This window comes from Megalops cyprinoides, chromosome 1 (genome assembly GCF_013368585.1).
Source record: "Megalops cyprinoides isolate fMegCyp1 chromosome 1, fMegCyp1.pri, whole genome shotgun sequence".
Taxonomy (NCBI): domain Eukaryota; kingdom Metazoa; phylum Chordata; class Actinopteri; order Elopiformes; family Megalopidae; genus Megalops; species Megalops cyprinoides.
Window position 1 is genome coordinate 40436638 of NC_050583.1, and position 18044 is coordinate 40454681.

An 18044-nucleotide genomic window follows, 5' to 3' on the forward strand; every position below is an offset into this window, starting at 1 on the left:
GGATTTTGTTCTGTCCTACACCCCTGGGTAGAAAAGCCAATGCTACAGGTGATCCAGGGATGCACATTTTTTGCTTGGTGTTCGCACCAGAGTTCCTGGGTCCTCAGTGTCGGCCAGCTGAGAGGAGATGTTGAGGCAGGAGCTGTGAGCTGAATCCCTGGTAAGCTTTATGCTGGAGATGTGGTAACACAGGTCCTTGTGCTGTACCCAGTCTGACGGACACCCAGACACTGGATAAGAAAAGGAAAAAATAGGCAAACTGTTGAGTTCAACTAGGGGGGGAGGGTATGATCTGGACAGAAGTCAAACATAGCTCAGGCATAGGTCATGCATTTAGGGTATTCTTCTATGTTGCCTAACTCATTTGGGTATAAAGTTTTGTTAGTCTTCTTAGACTAACATGTACACCGTTTGTTGAAGCGACCCTGTACTGTGTCAAATCATTACAAAGAGAAGCTCCATGAATGCAGAGGGAGGAAGTGTGGATGTGTTCACAGTCTCACTCACAGGCCTGCTGGACCTCTGTTGATGGGGTCTCAGTCAGGGGTCTGTCTGCCTGGGATTGGACGCTGGCTCTGGTCCGTTCTCCATGGAGCCGGATGACTGAAGAAGAGACCAGTTAGAGCTCTGTTCCATGCCTTCCTTCATGACATTGCAGCAGTGAGGAAGGAGGTAGACACACAGTCATGGGAACTTAACAGGATCTGATTAACTGCTTAACTGTCCTTCATGTCTAGCGTGAACAGAACACAGTTGAAGAATGTTCTGGTTTGGATGTAGATGTAACAGGTTATCTGTGGACTTGACAGAAATGGCAACAGACAAATTGCAGACTTCTAGTGATAGAATTATACTGTATAGCTAAAGCTGTTCTGAAACTGGAATCCCAAAATCACCAACCATCCTAACAGTGTATTACAGTGCAATCAGTTGTACACACTGAGTACCTCTCCCAGGAGTGAGGGAAGCACCGTCCACTTCGTTGCTTATAGCAGCATTTTTAACATTCTAGGTCTTTTTTTCTGTGGCACAATTTGACTATTACCAACCCTCCCCACTGCATAGTGACCATCATGGTGACCAAGACAGTGGAGCAAACCGGGGTGCTTCTCCCCTCACCCACACACTATTTGACATACATACTGCACGCAACAGATGTCACTTCTGCAGGAAACGGAAAGCAGAAGTATTTGACTGCAGCGTTGTATTATTCAGGAGAAAGATGACGAAATCCTGCTCGCCTAAATAAAGACTCTGTGGGTGTGCATGCATGCGTGGATTGTGTAGTTAGTTAGTATAGTTACCAAGCTATAACGTACAATACATAACCCATAACTATCTTGGGCTTCATGTGCTATGCAATGCCATTTTTACTGTAGGTAGCTAGCTACTTTAAATTAGCCAGCAACTATTCAATTTACATTCTTGGGATAAATATCTAGCCAAAATACTTGTAGCTGTTACGGCATTCTGGGGTGTTAATAATGTGCAACAGTTGAATTTAGACAAGATTTTAAGATTTAGATTTAGATTAGACATCAGAGCACAGGAATATGGTTTTCAAAGGGTTTCCTCTTTATATATTCTCAAAGACAAACACTTATTATACATGTTAAATACATCAATAAAGAAAGTGGGGTAGGGAAATTCACACAATATACTCCAGACTTAAAGGGCCCTAGTGCTTTTAACCTATGCTCCAGTTAATATAACGATTATCTATGTACACTGTCATTTCTTTTGTCGAGGCCAGTGTGATACAGCTTTTTCATTTCCTCTTACATGTGGTCTGCCCCAAGTCCTCTGTAAATCAACCAGTAAGAACAAATTACCTCCTGTCACATTTCAACGGCCAGCTGGCTGAAGGAATCTTGGTGAGCAATTTCACAAAGCTGTGTGAAACCAGCGGGTGTCCATGTTCTGCAATTTAGATTGGCCAGTGACAACAGCATGGGCCAACACTGGAGGAAATTACAAGAAAAAATATTCCAGGGAGGCCAATCTTACTTTCTATGGTCAGTCCTACCACTGTGATCAAGAGGATGAGGACGGCACCCCCGATGATCCAGAAGAGTTTGGAGGTAACTGTGAGGGGTGGGGTGAAAAACAATTAATCATTCATTTCTTTTGGAAGGTTTCAAAGACATTACAGGGGATAAACAGGAAGGAGTAGTGTTGTAGTCTGAAAGGAGGCAGTCCACAGTAAACATAACATGTTAATGCATAACATGAAGTAAATATCCATCCATGTTATAATGTCATGGCGTTTAACTGTTGTTCTGCTTTTACTTGTGCAACCCAGAATTTAAAATGGATGGTGCACATAGAATGAGCCACCCACTTCAAATGCACCCAGGGTCATATGCAGAAACAGAAAAATTAAATAAGTAAATGGTTTGGTTTGGTTGGATCAGCAACCTATGAATTGGCCTTGTAAGAGTCATTGACTTGATTTTTTCCCCCAAGCCCCAAGCTTGTATAAATCTTAAGTGCAAGAGAACTCATTCTATTTTTCCTGACAATAGCTCTAAGTAAAAGTGAGTTTGTTTTACAGAATGTTACCATAGTAAAGGTTTCCTTAAACACATCAAGAATATAGTGTATACAGGTCATGGAGGTACTAAAAGTACTTCCAATTTGAGCTTTTAAAGTTGTTTCAGTTCCTGCAACATGCCAAGCGTCAATGTGTACTTACGTCTGGGCTGTGCTTCAGTTTGGATAATGGGTGCTGTTCTCACTGTCATCCTAGCATCTTCACCAGGGGATCTTTTGAACTTGATTTCTGTGTAGATCACGGAGTCAGCCATCACCTGCTTCTGTCTCACATAAGCCCCTGCTACACAGAGTGAGGGAAGGAAGTACTGACTGACAAAAAAATATAAGGGTAGGGGAAGGAGGGGATTATTTATGTGCAGGTTACATATTTCAGAGAACTTGTGTTTTGCTGTTGAAAAATGCTCTGAGAGCTGAAAGCTTAAGAAGGTGAAATGTCACCAGGTGTTCACATACAAGATCTGAGACATCAGGGGAATTGAATCAAGAGATAGGGGAACTGAATACGCAAGAATGGAGGACAGACCAGACTTTGAACTTTGGCTTGGAGCCCAGTGGAAGAAGAGGTTTACAGATGGTCCTAAGTGGAATGAAATCACTAAGATCACCATGGAGATTTCAGGGTTGAGAACTACAAGTGGAAAAAAGAGAATCCCTTTATTTCATGATTTGTGAGAATTACTAAATCAATGGATTTAGTTTATACAGAATATGTCTCAAGAAGACAGAATGTTGTCCAGGTTTTGAGTGACCATCCAATAACTATTATTTTATGTGCTTATACACAAAACACTTGTGCTAAGCAAGTATTCTATAAAAGAATATTCTGCAATTCTCAAATGTGTGATCTGATATGGCATATTATGCGCTGATCTGTTCAGAATCCAGTTTTACCTGTGAAATTTCTCTTCACACAGAAAGATTTCATGTCTGAATATTTCTAACAAAATGAAAATAGATTTTTTTAATATGCTTTCTTACATTATTATTAGAATCCCTTAGAATCCCTCTTTTTCAAGGTGCCAGGACATGAGAAAATTTACATTTACATACAAGATTAGTATGTATAACTTTACACGGAAAGGAAAGGAAAAAAGGCACCCATCAAAATACATAAAACATTACACAAACAAAGAAACCATCATCGACATATCAACAAGAGCCAGTGTCAAACACACAAGGGACCACAAATGTACACACGGGCAAACACAAAAGTGCAACACAACATACCTGACAGAAAAGTAATGTCACCGTTCCAATTCAATACCAACACATTAGTGATGTGGAGCTGGCTCCTGTCTGAGAGCTGATTTTTTAAAATTATTATTATTATTATTAATTAATTAATACAAGACAGAATAATAGGATGATCTTTTCGCCACACTGCTCAGCAACAGGCACTGACTGAATATTAGAATTGTAACATACATGTATGCACAAGGACCAGATGGACTGTGTTTAGTGTAGCGAAAGGTTAATTTACAATGTTCAATATAAATAAAACGTTCAGTAGGCCTATACGTGTTAGGCGAGTCAATTATTTCGTTATCTCGAGAAAACCAAAGGCTGATTTTTCGAGATAACGAGTTTATTTATCACTCGAAAATAACCTTTGTTTTCTCAAGATCACGGGATAATTATGGAGAACTCGAAAATGAGTGTCTGGTTCATTTGATCACACCTGATTTCAGCCTTCAAGATCGCTGTCATGACTGTTGGGGAGGATCCATAACTGAAAGGTAAATCAAGGCATGACCTTGACTGAAGTACAGTCTGATGTGTTGATCAATAATCAATAATGGGTACTCCTGACATTTTCAGCTTAAATAAGTTGCTACAGTTGTCAAGACTACTATGCATGCTGGCATGGCACTCCTGATCTCTGATAAACATTATAAGTAGCTAATATGAGGAAACAACCTTTTGTTTTCTCATGATAACGAAATAATTAACTCGTTATCACAAGAAAACGAGCTTTGTTATCTCGAGATAATGAGATAAATTAACCCGTTATCTCGAGAAAATGATCTTTGTTATCTTGAGATAACGAAATAGTTGACCTGTGATCTCGAGATAACGGCATTAAAAAATAATTGCAAGCACGGCCGTTCTCAGCTTCCATAGTACACGGCCTTTTGCATTCAACGTCAAGCTTCAGCTAGTGCCGTAAACTGAGGAAACGTACTGGAAGTGCAAAAAAATCAAAACTCGAAAACTCAAAAAAAACCCGGTTCAGTTTCTTGAACTGTTCTAAAGAATTGGGTCACTAAAATGAATTGAACTGCCCACCACTAAGTAGTTAAGACTACTGCTTATCATCTGATTCAGATGTCACTGAGTATTAAGCAACAACTGAAACAGCAGTGAGAAACTACAAGTTTGTCTGTAAATAACACATTCGGTTAGAAGCCAGTGAAGGAAAGAAAAAAACGTTTAGACATCCCATGTGAGACATCCCAGCCAGTCATTGGTTGAATGTGCATTGCATATTCAGAGAAAAGCAACATGACCCTATTCCCTAGAATCCAAATGACGCAAATTGGTGTCAGTTTGCGCAACTTGCAATATCTGCATAATGTTCTTTGTTATTTCAAAACCTAGAAGAGCACTTCTAGAAGACAACTATTGGTCCTGTGAAGCAGAAGGACTCAGCTTTGGGCAACATGACTTTGGAAGCAATCTGATATTATTAAATGCTTTATGCAACATAGAAAGTCCACCAAAAAGGATGTATTTTTTTGTTTTGTTCTTCTGTTTACTGCCAGTTTTCAAACTAACTAAATGGTGCACTACTACCCACCTTCTGAGCTGGGAGTGTGAATCAGAGCTGTTCAGAAGCATATGCCCCAGCCAATATTCATTGCTACAATAGGCATGATATTGGAGAATGTTTCTGATCTATCATTCAGTGGGATCTAGGGGAATACTACTTTTCTACAGGGCTGCCACTGGCCTGGTGGTGCTGCTGGGTATAACAGCGCAGACAGCTGCACTGGGAACCATCACAGAAAACCAATGATGGCAAATGGGGTTTTGGATACACATCTGGGACTAGGATGTCTAGTGACAACTGCAACTGCAACTAGCAATAACTGAAGCTGAAGTGGAAGGAGAAAAATCAGACATTGCTCTGTTTATGGAATTACAGGCAGGGGAATGGTTTTGGTCAGTAGACATATTCATTTTCCATTCATTTCAGGAGCTGCACTGTTGGCAGCTAAATAGGAGACCGGTGTGCTTGTTGTATGAGGTTAAGTTAAGGATTTGGTAATTAATGAGGACTGGAGAACAAAGACATAGTGTCTTTCCTGAAGTCGTTGGGATTTGCATTTTCAGTAACTACAGCGGTGATAATTATTCCCGTTGACAGCAGAAAACTAACAGCAACTGAGGCAGGAGAAGGAGCAATAGTCTTCCCCGATTTCCATGTTCTGAATGGTATAGAACAAAACGGTGCTTTCAGAGTATCAATATAAGGAAGGGCAGTGGTGAGAGCAGTACAGAAGGTCCTATCAGTGCGGGGAGGAAAGGCAGGGTCACTTCTGGAGCAATGAAGGGCAGCAGGGCTGTCAATCACTCCACAGCAGGGCTAGCAGAAGCACAGGCAGGAGGGGCAGGAAGTATAATAGTTGCACTGGAGGCAGCAGGGGGCAGCCACTTTAGTTATCCAAGAGCAGCTCTTCCTGGCAATGTGCACAGCAGGGAGTGGGGTCATCTTTGAGGTCAGTGCATGAGGATACTCAAAGTAATCACAGGAGTCATATTTGTGTTATAATCAGTATTTAGTAAAAGATCATAATAAAACATAAAACATCCTAATACATTTTGACCCATATTTGAAGAATCTAGCTAAGAACATTTCTTAGTGAAATATGTGAAGTTGTTCCAATCATTTCTTGCTCCAGTTTTTAGAATACGTTCCTTATAACAAATCATCCTGACCCAATGTGATTCTTGTAAGCAGGCTACACTATACAAAATACAGTGACTGCTGGGTTTACTGTTTGATAATATGGTGTTACACTGCGTTGTGTTGTTAGTGATCTGACTGCCCATGTCACTTTTGCCCAAATGTGAATCTGTGTATCTTTAACAATTTAAGGAATGTGTATCCATGTGGTGCTCCTGTGTCGCCACCTGGAGGACAAATTTGGAGGCACATGTTCATTATATTTTCATTCATTCAATTCTAAACATTTATAAACATTTATATGTTATACTTTATAAGCATATTATTCTGCTTCATCACTGTATTGCTTACATTTATCTGTGTCTCTGTGGCATATTCAGATCTTATTAATTTCATTTCAACTTTATTTGATTCCTTAACAGATTTCTGTCTCATGAGCTTAACATGCAAGATGTTTGTTGGCAATATTCGTGACAAGAAACCCTTTTTTTGGCTTTCTGTTTTTTTTTTTTTTTTTTGTTATTATTATTTTATCTTTTTAATTATGTTCTAAAGAACTCTCTCTGTGTCTCTAAACACACACACACACACATAATTTGGCTTTGATGAATAGACTGCATTTGCTGAACTTAACCTTTTCAAGGAAGCAGTCATATGTTTATGATTACATAACCATGCTGAAAGGACTGCCAAACTCTATGACTGAGGCTGTCAGACACTGACAAGACAAAGCTGCCAACACCAGCTCTTGGGGCAAGACTAAGAGTTACAGCCTCCGGTTGGTGGGGGGAGGGCTTGGGGGGAAGTCTTGGGGGAGGACCGCATTGAGGTTCCCCACATAGGTGTGGCCCTTTTCCGACAGTGAGATTTGGCAGAATCTGGACGCCAGCACTCGATCGGTTGGCTGAGCATGGCGAGGCGTGTCCAGCACGTGTGACGAGTGTATGACGCAGAACAGATGAGCTCAGAGGGAGGGCAGGGCAGGGATTGACCTGAAACGGGGGCCTAGAGAGGATAAGGACTGGACGGAGAGAGAGTCATTCCACATCTCTCTCACACCACACCCAGCGTGACACACAAGCGCACACACACACATACACACATATGCATGCACACACACACACACAGAAGCCAGAGAAGGACTTCATCAGAATTTCCCTCTAGACAATGTGATAGGGTGGATCCCTCAGCACCCTCAGCCTTTCTCTTATGCTGGGTAATATCTTATCACTACGGCAACATTGTTTGCCTGTTTTGCACTGCCCAAAACATGGTTACTAAGGGACTGGCATCGGTTTCAGGAGGATCTTGTAAATTTAGAGAATGTAACAACAAAACTAACATAGAAGTATCATTTGTGGTGTGGTAACCATGTTCTTTAACAGCAGAGAGTACATATAGTATCCACTAGCAGTAAAAATCTGTGCTGGACCACCCCACCATCCCTCCATGAGGCCATAAACAGGGTCCCTTTCTGTTTGACAAAATCCTCCCTTAAAATGTTCAACAGCCCACAGTATACACATTATCCATAAGCATTCCAGATGTTAATAACCTTAAGTAAAGCGCTTGGCTCAATTTGCCTCAGTACTAATTCTATGGTATATCTGTATAACAACACTGATCAGGATAAGGATGCCAGCCAAGAAAATTAAAAAAGTGAACAGTCCTGCTCTACTTTTTCAAGCAGGGATTCAGAACAGATAACTACAGAAAGGCAACATTATCCAATGGTTTATTTTCAAATTAATCAATTTTTCTTTCTTAGTGTAGAAGCAGGATTATACCACAAATGCATTTTGATTTATGCCAGACAACAGAGGAAACAAATGCATCTGCCCATCACATTACAGTAATAAATGTTTTTATTTACGAGTTTACATGTGCTGACAATGCAGTCAAACAGCAAACAACAGACAACGAGCTTAGAGTTTCTTACAAATGGTACATTAACCACCATTATTTAAGTCCAAGCATTGGACATGTAGGTCTTTAAAAGATTGACATTAGGAACAGTATTATAAAAGAAGTATACATTGCTTAATTTATTACACTCTTCTACTCATTCCTCTTGCTACTTTGCACCTTAAAGATAACTGCCATTTAAACATGTCATCAGAGTACAATCTACTGTGTATCTGTAGAAACTTTCTAAGTAAACAGTGAGCTAGCCATCACGCTTTTTCCATTGTGATATTCAGGCTCTGCTGGACCAACAAGATCTCCATACCCAGCTGGTCTCTTAGATCGTCTCTAGAGTCGGATTCCACGTTATGATTTAATCTGAGGCGATTCAACTTTCAGGCACGCGTCCACTGGCACTATGACAAAAGAGGATTGCCATTATGTTTGGCAGAGAATGTGGGTAGAATATATACAATGCCAGGACAGTAATCTGGACATATACCATTCCTGCTACTGTCCCTGACATCTCACCCCAGTTGTCCTCTTTGCAAAACCAACGCAGGTCCTCCCTAAAACCTTGGCATTTTATTTAAAGAAGAAGCTATTTACTTAGCTTCCAGTCAAATTCAATCCAGGTAACTGGCTAACACTCACCTGAAGTAACAGACATTCAAACAAAAAAGCTGCCATTCAAAAAAAGAAAAAAAATTCACTAATAACACTACATTTCATGGTTGTTCTTTCCTGCAATTAATTCCAAAAGCAACTGCCCAATAAAATCATAATGTGCAGGGAAATCAGAATAACCTCACAACAAGAAAGTGAAGGCTCTACACTTGATGTGGTTGAAAATGCAGAGAGCTGCTCATTTATCGGATGTTTTGAGTAAGCAAGACAAATGCTCTCACTGCAGCTGATACTTGGTAGCATATGTAGAGAATGCTTTCTTTGCCATTCCCTCTCAACTGCCAAAAATGACATACTATTAAAAAAAATCCCATGCCCAGTATTGCCTTATCAAAAGGCCTGGAGCTTCTACACGTTAAATTGTTTCAAAAGGAGGGTGGTTGCTCCATGTGACGCCCTTGTTATAGGTATCACATGGAGACCTGCCATGGTTAGGAATGGGAATATGTCATTGGTCATTCCATGTGAGTGGCCATAGTAAACACCCATGGCTATAACTGTTATGCAGTTTTCCTTCAGTGCAGTTGCCATCAGTGCTCATTAATGAAGGACACTGTCTTGTCTTACACTTGTAAAGCTGAATATTTAGCAAAGGTGTTCTGAGGTGGGTTCAGCTAAACAAGCTGTGTTGTTTACCTCACAACTATATAAACAAATATTCCATGATGTTTGCAACACCCAATCTGCATAACAAATGCAGTAACAACATGTAAAATGATTACGGCCAGGTGTATTTCTATAGTCTATAACTATAGAGAGTCTATTAGAGTCTATAAACACTACACACCCTAGCTAATCATCTATGAATAATTAAATAATGATATAATCTCCATGTAAATAATATATAGTTACCCAGTCCTAAGTCACTACCTTGACATTTCTGGATAAAGTCATTATAGTTATCATATTCATATAATGTTGCTATTATGCCACCCAACAGAACACTTCTGCTGATTTTAAATTCTAACAATTGCACAGTACCCTTTATTAAGCATGAGAAAATTGTACTTTGGGTTTGTATCAAAATGTCCTTAAACATGAGAAATGAGTGAAACGTCCCCACAATGTGGTGTAACTTAAGTATCTGAGCTTTCTATAACTAGATCTTTATCAAAGCATCCAGTATACAATGCATACATGCACTGTGTAGATAGAAAGATATACAGCACACCTGTGCACAAATATGAGGCACATGGTCAGTTATCAATGGCAAATGTATTCTTTTTGAGTTTTATGTCCTAATCTGCATATTTGGTGTATATATGGAGTGTATGCTTGATGCTCTAACAAAGGTCTATCTGGAAAAACTAAGTTAATCCAAAGGGCTTTCTGTATACCATAGTGTGTAGTTAGTTTGCTTATAGTTATTTCTATAAGCAAATTCTGCCCCCTGTGTACAGTTTTTGCCAGGAGTGAGAATGTTTTCCTTTTCTTCTGATTTTTAAACTTTTCACCATTTTCACCAGCTCCCATCTGCAAATATCCAGCTGCCTATTGTCATTCCTATTATTGTGCGCCAAGCACTATACCATCAAGCTGTCAGATCACATTAGCTATGTTCAGGGTTAGCATGTAATTAACAGAAAAAAGTTTGAATTTGTTAGTTCAATGCACCTGGAGTTCAGTGCTTAGCTCACACTGGCAGTGCCCATTCCTGTAGGGTCAGGAGACAGAGGTGTACACACTTCTGAAAAGCACACGGTTCAGGGCTGCAGTCTGTGAGGTTCTCTCAGAGCACATGAAAGGATGTCCCTGCTATGGGGGGTGTTTTGGGTGGGCCAAAGGTGGGTAAAGGTGTGGCTTAGGGGGCAGGTTGTATGTAAACCAAGAGTAAACCAGACAGGGGGGTCAGCAGCAGTAGGATTCTTTTAGCCATTATGACCGGCGATCTCCATTCTTGGTCTTCATCACCACCAGCACCACCATAACTGGGATGAGGCAGATAGGCGTCATTACCAGAGCAAAGACAACACTAGGTGGGGGGTCGCCATATTCTTGTGTTGGACAGGATTTGAAATACTTCGCGTGGATGTCCACGAACATGGTCTCCACCAGCTTGTTGGGATAAGGGATCCACAAGCATTCAGCTTTTGTCTCCGTGCATACAGTGAAATTATCGTAAGGGCTGTGACAGAGACAGAGAGAGGCAGCAACGTTATTCACCACTAACAGCTTCCATATCATTTAGAACTCAGATAGCAAATGATTTAAGACAAAATATCAAGTGATCTCCCTAAGTCACAGTCATTCAAAGTTGCAATGTAGAAGCATAAAAATAACAAATTACATGACTTTCTTCCATTTTGCATGGGCCTTTGACAGTGCCCTGCCTTCACTGCATAAGTCTTGCGTATGACCCTGAACATGTTATGCTTCCAGCAGCCACACCAGGATCATCCTATCTGTCCTTGATCCAAATCAAACTCAGTTCACAGACAGAGCTGACACTGTCAACTGTTTAGTGCTCATGCTTAGTTGCAGAATCTGCCCTCAAAGGCAAGGGTGATGATGATTGTGATTATGATTTTGCATATGGACAGTAGGGACATGTCCCTACCAATATTTGAGCGAACTCCTTCACATTATCTTTGGAGTGAAGTCATATCACATAATTCCAATGTCTCCTCGGTTGTTGTGTCCCTACCAATGTTGAGACCAAAACTATGCCCTTGCTCGAGGGTGCATCAGATTCATTGATTATCTCCTCTTGCACATGAGGGGTGTATTTATAGTGCATTTACAACTCTAGTGTATGGTTTATAAAGAATGATAACATGAATGTTTACCGTATACCTCTTTTTAATCATGTTACAAACAAAAAGTTGAGGTTTGCTTAAAAGTACTTCTTATTGACACAAAGAATAGCTCACCTAAAATGATTTTAAAGCGCATAGTTGCATTTGTCTTGGCCTGAGCTATGTAAATATTTTAAAAATATTTTATTTTGTGTATTTCAACATCTGAAACATGTCAGTATTGCTAAACAGTCACTATTTACAATATGTCTGTCATGCACGGAATTTAGGTCTCCACTAAACACTATACATACATGCAGCATTTAAATTTCACTATGCTCAATCACTATTTGATAATGTGGAATATGTATTTATGGTTGTGTTCTGTGCTGTGCGTGAGTATACACTGAACTTGCCAAGGAAACAAACTCACCCATTTACAAGATAAAGTATGGTAAGTGCATGAACATAGCAAAGGTTCTGACATCTTTCATCTGTCTATAAGAACCACAAATTTATACTGTACATCCGAAATATAGAGTGATGCATTTCATCTATAAAGGCCTAAAGACATTTGGCTACTGACCTCATTATGTTATCCCATGTACACAAATCTGTGGCGCTCAGGTTGGACATAGTCTTCTTGAAAGGTTCATGGCAATCAATCATAATCAAGGTTTCATAGCATTCAGTCCTCGTGTAAAAAGATGAATCACAAAGACTGCACAGATCTTCACAGATATCAGACTTGTTCCCGCAAGCTAGAAAAAAAGGATAAAACCTATGAAACTTTTGATGTATTCAGTTTGTTTTCTACCCAGTGATACTGACGTGTGTTTCTGATTACTATTTACTCTCTCGTTCGAGACCATGATAACTGTTACTGTGATGCCCAATATTCTGAGAACATTTCAAGTCCGATAATGAATAAATGCAGTTATTTTATCTTGAGATGATATATGCTGATGACAATAAAAGAGACATATGTGATCATTCTGCGTTGAAAAGAACAATACCTTGCTTTTCGGCGTTGATTCCATAGCTGAAACCTAAATAAAAAAGAAATACAATAAGAACAATATACTCCGATCCAAAGTTAATCACATTTCTACATTCACGCATTCCAAATAAACCATACAGTGCTTGCCGTTGGACAGCACTGAGCAGATATCATCTGATCATCAAGATTTTGCGATGAACATGTTGATTTTATACTGCTCTCTACACTGACGGTACCTAATTAGTGGATCGATTATGTTCACACTGGTGACAGATTTTTTCGTTGTAACACATCGCACATTTTAAAGCCAGCCACTGACCAATGAATCAATGGAATTCAACAATGCAACAACTGCAAGTCGAATAGATTTAGACAGCTTACTAAACAGGAGGAAAAGGACAATTCCCCCAAAGCCGAGAGTATTCCTCATGTCAGAGAAGACGAATACGGTATGCGTCTCCGACGGTAACCATCAAGAGAAAGCCTGAACTTTTACAATAAGCAAAGCGGAGCATAACAGGAAACTCGGCAGGGTGGAAGCAAGACACGGGACACACGATGTAACTCCCGGTTACCAGATGTTATGCCGGGTGCCTGTCTGTCCTTCGTACTACAACTGCAGCTGACTAGACAAGTTTCTTTTGAGCTTTTTATTTATTTAATTTAATTGTTCTTTTGTATGGGAGGGGGTACGGAGGGTATCCTCTCCGCCCTAAACGTGCGTCACACGCAGTCCCGGCTTCACGCACATCTGCAAAAAAGCTTTTGTGCTTTCTCTTCTTTTCCCACAGACAATCACACCGTTTTCTACTTCGTGATTTATCTATCTTTAATGCAGTTGCCAGAGAGGAAACATAAGTTAACGATTAATGCAAGAATTTGTTAAATGAATCATACATTTTAGTGCGCATGAGTATCTTGCAGACGGAATGACTGTGTTGCCCTAGATATCCTTTGTCCAAAAGGAAGCTGTGAACACACGCCTGCTGCTTGACAGCAACTCTCTTCGGCTTCAGACTACAATGAAGTAAAATGCAAACCGTTGATCTGTTTATAATGTACCTTTAACGCTGACATAAGTAGCATTTTAACCTTCACAGTATGTAGCATACTATAACCAATTTTTGAATGATGGGAAAGTAAATAAAGCGAGAGACTGTTGGACTGAAATAATTGTAGGCTTGATTTCTACATATATAAATAGTAATAGGAGACTTGACCAATTACAATATGCCGCGATACTATTTGCATTACGCCGCTTACTGTACTATTAATAAATCGAATCGATAATGTCGACAGAGTATAACCTCTCTGTCCTTTAATACAAAGGTACCTCCAGCCTCCAATTGGAATCTGTTGAAGAAAAATGTCTTTGAAAGCAAGAAAAAGGGACGCACATACACTCAGTTAGAACAGGTCTTTAACAGCACTCACAGCAATTGTAGCCCACATGTGCAAGATCTTTAAAAGCTCTGCCGAACTTCCGAGGGGCAGAAAGAGGGAGAACGGCAGATGATTATGTCAAGAAACAGCTGCCCGCGGTACAACCTCTAATGGGCTTAATTTGGCAAGAGTCACAGCTATTTAGACGAAGACGCATTTGTGCAGATTGTGTTCAGTAAGAACAAGGAGTGGGGGATGGGCGAGAGGAAGAGGCAGGGGTAGTGTGTGTGTGTGTGTGTGTGTGGGGGGGGGGGGGGGGGGGGGGTTGGTTGCTTTAATGTTACAGCTGTTTCACAATCCGAAGATCAACAGCAGACAGCAGAAGCGGTGGGAGCACATGACGAACGAACGCACGAAAGAGGGCCCGTGGGCTTCTGGTAACAAGGTTTCAGTTAACCTCTGTATAACACTGACCTCAAACAAATACCGACCATATGACCACGGGAACCGACCCCACAGTTTCAGGGAAAAAAAAGTATTTGCTTGTGTCAAAGTACCTCAGGAGCTCACAATTCTTGGTAAAGTGTTTGCTTTCTAATTTATTATCTTAACCAAGGTTAGCACACAGGGAACACTTATTTTCCAGTCAACAAAAATGGAAGTTCAATTTTCTCCTTTCATTAAATGGGTATTAAAGCATAGTATATTGGCACCTCTTTGGACATGGGACAGAGAAAAAGTGTGATTAACTACATTGCTATTATTCTTGCTGTTACTATGTTTATTTTTCATGATGATGATGATGATGATACATCATACATACATCATATATAGAAAGGAAAGAGAATAGGATAGGCATGTACACTATTTTGTGATGAATATGTAGATTTTTTTACATTGTTCTGTCCACTGATCAATCAATCATGTTCACACAGGTAACAGATTTTGTTGTTGTTGTTGTTGTAAAGCTAGCCACTGATCAATGTATCCAATGTATATGCAAAGGAAGCAAACAGAGGCATGTACACTATTTTGAGAAAAGACTGATACACGGTTGAGCGGTGTCATCATGCTAAAAACACTGAAACCTACCATGCGGAACATGTGAAGCATTGGTTGTAAAATTATATCCTGAAAGAAGAGAGAAAGAGAGAGATATTTTATCATTTCATCTTTTTCTTTAAGTAGTATCTTGGTCTTCAGGGCACACCATGTATGCTTTTATTTCCAGATGAGCCCTCAATTAATTAGGTTTTGTTGAGCAGTTCATTGATTATTAATCATGACACGTCTGCATTCTGATATGCAACATGGTGGTTAGATAAGGAAGGCATATGCAGTTATTTTATCTCTAACCTGAGATGGTATATACCAATGGTATACAGTGACATGTACTGTATGTGATCGTTCTACATTGAAAAGAGCAGTACCTGTTTTTATACCTGAACCTCTTCCTCATTAAATTCCACAGTGAAATAATCACATACCCCAAAACAGAATGTACACAAATCCAGTAAAAAAAAGGACATTTTCATTTTCAAACACTGCTTTTTCCTCTGCTCCAATGGTAAACAGAGAGTACAAATTTCAGCAGTTTTAAAGAAAGAGGCTTAACAACAACAGGAAGCTCTCTCATCCTCTGATGGGATTGTTACCTGAGAAGGCAATAATTGAAACACAAAGGACAATGTTTAGAAATAAAAATAACAGTGCAAACCACTGATTCACTGAGTACAATACGACTCAAATGTGCAGTGATGGCAGAGTGGAACGACAACAGTGATGCTGCAACTCACTGTCGTTGTTTTTGATATGCAATGCAAATGGATAGAAATAAAGCACAGAAACACCTTTACATTAACCCTTCTGTCTTAATGAACACGCTGATAACAGGTGATGTCTATAACAAATGCTGACAGGAGATTCAATGTCAATTCCATATCAGAATTCAGTTCGAGAAAACATAATTATTTGCAAGCTCAGCCAGAACGAAAATCAGCATACAGTACATGGTGTGTCTCAAGGCCAGGGGTGGAAAGCACTGTAGTAGAATATCAAAATGCAGAATAAGAAAAAAAAACTAAAGTAGAGAGGGAGTTCTGGGTTACCAGGAGTTGGGGTCTGCTGAACTTCTGTTCCTCTGCATGCCAGCAAAACACAGGCTGCTAGAACAATAACACACATCAACAAAGGGCGGCTTTTACAGCACAAAATAAATAAAGCTTTATATGTCTGCTCATATGATTTAAATTTACTTTCTTAACCTTTTCCCATCACAGAGATATTGAAATATGTCTTCCAGATGGGAACATCTGAATATTGGTGGATAAAATATAACGCTATGTAGTAGTATGGTATACTGTGGATACTACAGAAAGGCATGTTTGCCCTATTTTTTTGTCAGTCTAACTCAGTAAATTGTCTGTATATTCATTGGCAAAGGAAGCGGACGCAGTAATGCTGAGAAGAGACAGATGGCCTAGGACCCTCCATACACATGTCAGGAGAGGGCCCTGAGATTACATTCCGGAAAAGGTGTGAAGCTGCCATTTCCCGTCCTGGAAACTTTTTTTTTTCCCCTCTGATATTTTTGTTTGTTCGTAATAAAGGATAGTTTAATTTTTTAAAAAACAAGGAATGAGAATTGGTTTGCATGGTTTAAGGCTGAAAAGTTTTGAAAGATTTGGAAAGAAAACCTTCATAGTGGCACAATGCTGTGGTATAACATATCATTTTAATGAGGTTCTTGACATTATTATCTGTGTCCTCACCATTTCTTGCTTTCTGATGGTTAAAGAGCCCTTAATGAGACAGAACTATTGTTGTTTGTTGGCCATATGTTTTTGGCTTCTGATTACATCTCATCAGCCAGGTCCTGTTTAAGCCTGGCTATGTAATACAAAAATGGACACTTCATCTCAGGCTAACCGTCTTCCAAGCACAGCCCACAATAACATTCATCTCAGTGCGAGAATTTCACAACTAAAACACAGTACCAGTTTTCAAAAGTCCTGGGCTGAGCATGTGCCTTTGAAGTGGGCTTAAGTAACAAACATTAAAACATAAGTCATAAATGTTTAACCTAAACTAACATTAGTGGTAAAGGTTTTTGGTTATTTCTGAATGTGTTCAAGTGAAGTGTTTAACTGAAGAGATAAAGTGATACCATCAGACTGAGCCAAACATACAAAAATAAGATCTCAACCATTTAAACGATTCAGTACTCGAGCAAATTTTCTTTAAGCCATTCTTTTTACGCAGCAAAATTTGTATTTTAAGATGTTAAATAGCATGTTAATAAGATGTTATATGTGCCCACTATTGACAACTTTGGTTAAAGTGACATTTTTTTCTAATATTGCTGTGAAATTGTACTTTACAAAAGTATTTGCAAAATAATTGTCAGAGTCACTTATTCCCAGTAAAATACTATTCAAGCAGGAAGTAAAAATGAAAATTTTCCTCAATTAAGTAACTCGAAATGTCATTCTCTTTTTTGCTGTTTTCTCCTTTGAAATGTTCACTTACCCCAAAACAGAATGCCCACAAAACCCATGGAAGATAAAGATCCTCTCATTTTCAGGCACTTCTTTGTCTTCTGGTTCCCTGGTAAATACATACTTCATATCTCAACCATTTTAAAGGAGCACTAAAACAACAACAGGAAGCTCTCATTTCCTTTGATGGGTGGATTTTCGCTATGGGACAGCAGACTGAGATAAGGACATGCACATGCAGTCTTTCCTAGTCTACAAATCAGCAGCGGTATCATTGAAATAATTTGAGAGTAAAAAGAAAGCAACAACCAGAATATATCAGAGAATGACTATGAATCTGAGGATGTAATTTCATTTAAAACACACCCAAAACA

General features: G+C 39.5%; 2 protein-coding genes across 4 annotated transcripts; both read right to left on the reverse strand.

The window, feature by feature from the left end:
• Nucleotides 1–42: 42 nt before the first annotated feature.
• Nucleotides 43–2807, reverse strand: LOC118785744 (killer cell lectin-like receptor subfamily B member 1B allele A). The gene is made up of 4 exons (XM_036540695.1): nucleotides 2696–2807; nucleotides 2008–2085; nucleotides 508–603; nucleotides 43–230 (listed from the first exon to the last, which is right to left on the reverse strand). The coding sequence occupies exons 1-4, from the start codon at nucleotides 2805–2807 to the stop codon at nucleotides 43–45; spliced, it is 474 nt and encodes a 157-aa protein (XP_036396588.1).
• A 5526-nt stretch (nucleotides 2808–8333) lies between these two features.
• LOC118779334 (receptor activity-modifying protein 1-like) lies at nucleotides 8334–18012 on the reverse strand. Of its 3 annotated transcripts, none has more exons than XM_036531397.1 (6): nucleotides 17702–18012; nucleotides 16282–16335; nucleotides 15266–15304; nucleotides 12807–12839; nucleotides 12377–12551; nucleotides 8334–11180 (listed from the first exon to the last, which is right to left on the reverse strand). In XM_036531397.1, the coding sequence occupies exons 1-6, from the start codon at nucleotides 17790–17792 to the stop codon at nucleotides 10931–10933; spliced, it is 642 nt and encodes a 213-aa protein (XP_036387290.1). In that variant the 5' UTR covers nucleotides 17793–18012; the 3' UTR covers nucleotides 8334–10930. The 3 variants fall into 3 exon arrangements, with proteins under 3 accessions (XP_036387290.1, XP_036387282.1, XP_036387300.1); XM_036531389.1 differs by having other exon boundaries at nucleotides 16282–16338; XM_036531407.1 differs by lacking the exons at nucleotides 15266–15304; nucleotides 16282–16335.
• Between the last annotated feature and the right edge of the window lie 32 nt (nucleotides 18013–18044).

Coding starts and splice junctions, on each gene's coding strand:
- LOC118785744 (XM_036540695.1), bottom strand. CDS start 2,807: ATGGCTGACTCCGTGATCTACACAGAAATCAAGTTCAAAAGATCCCCT. Junction 604..2,007: donor GGTAGGACTGACCATAGAAA/GTAAGATTGGCC, acceptor TCTCTTCTTCAG/TCATCCGGCTCCATGGAGAA. Junction 231..507: donor AACAGAGGTCCAGCAGGCCT/GTGAGTGAGACT, acceptor TTTCTTATCCAG/TGTCTGGGTGTCCGTCAGAC.
- LOC118779334 (XM_036531389.1), bottom strand. CDS start 17,792: ATGTATTTACCAGGGAACCAGAAGACAAAGAAGTGCCTGAAAATGAGA. Junction 15,305..16,281: donor TCAGCAGACCCCAACTCCTG/GTAACCCAGAAC, acceptor CTCTTCTTTCAG/GATATAATTTTACAACCAAT. Junction 11,181..12,376: donor ACATGGGATAACATAATGAG/GTCAGTAGCCAA, acceptor TCTCTGTCACAG/CCCTTACGATAATTTCACTG.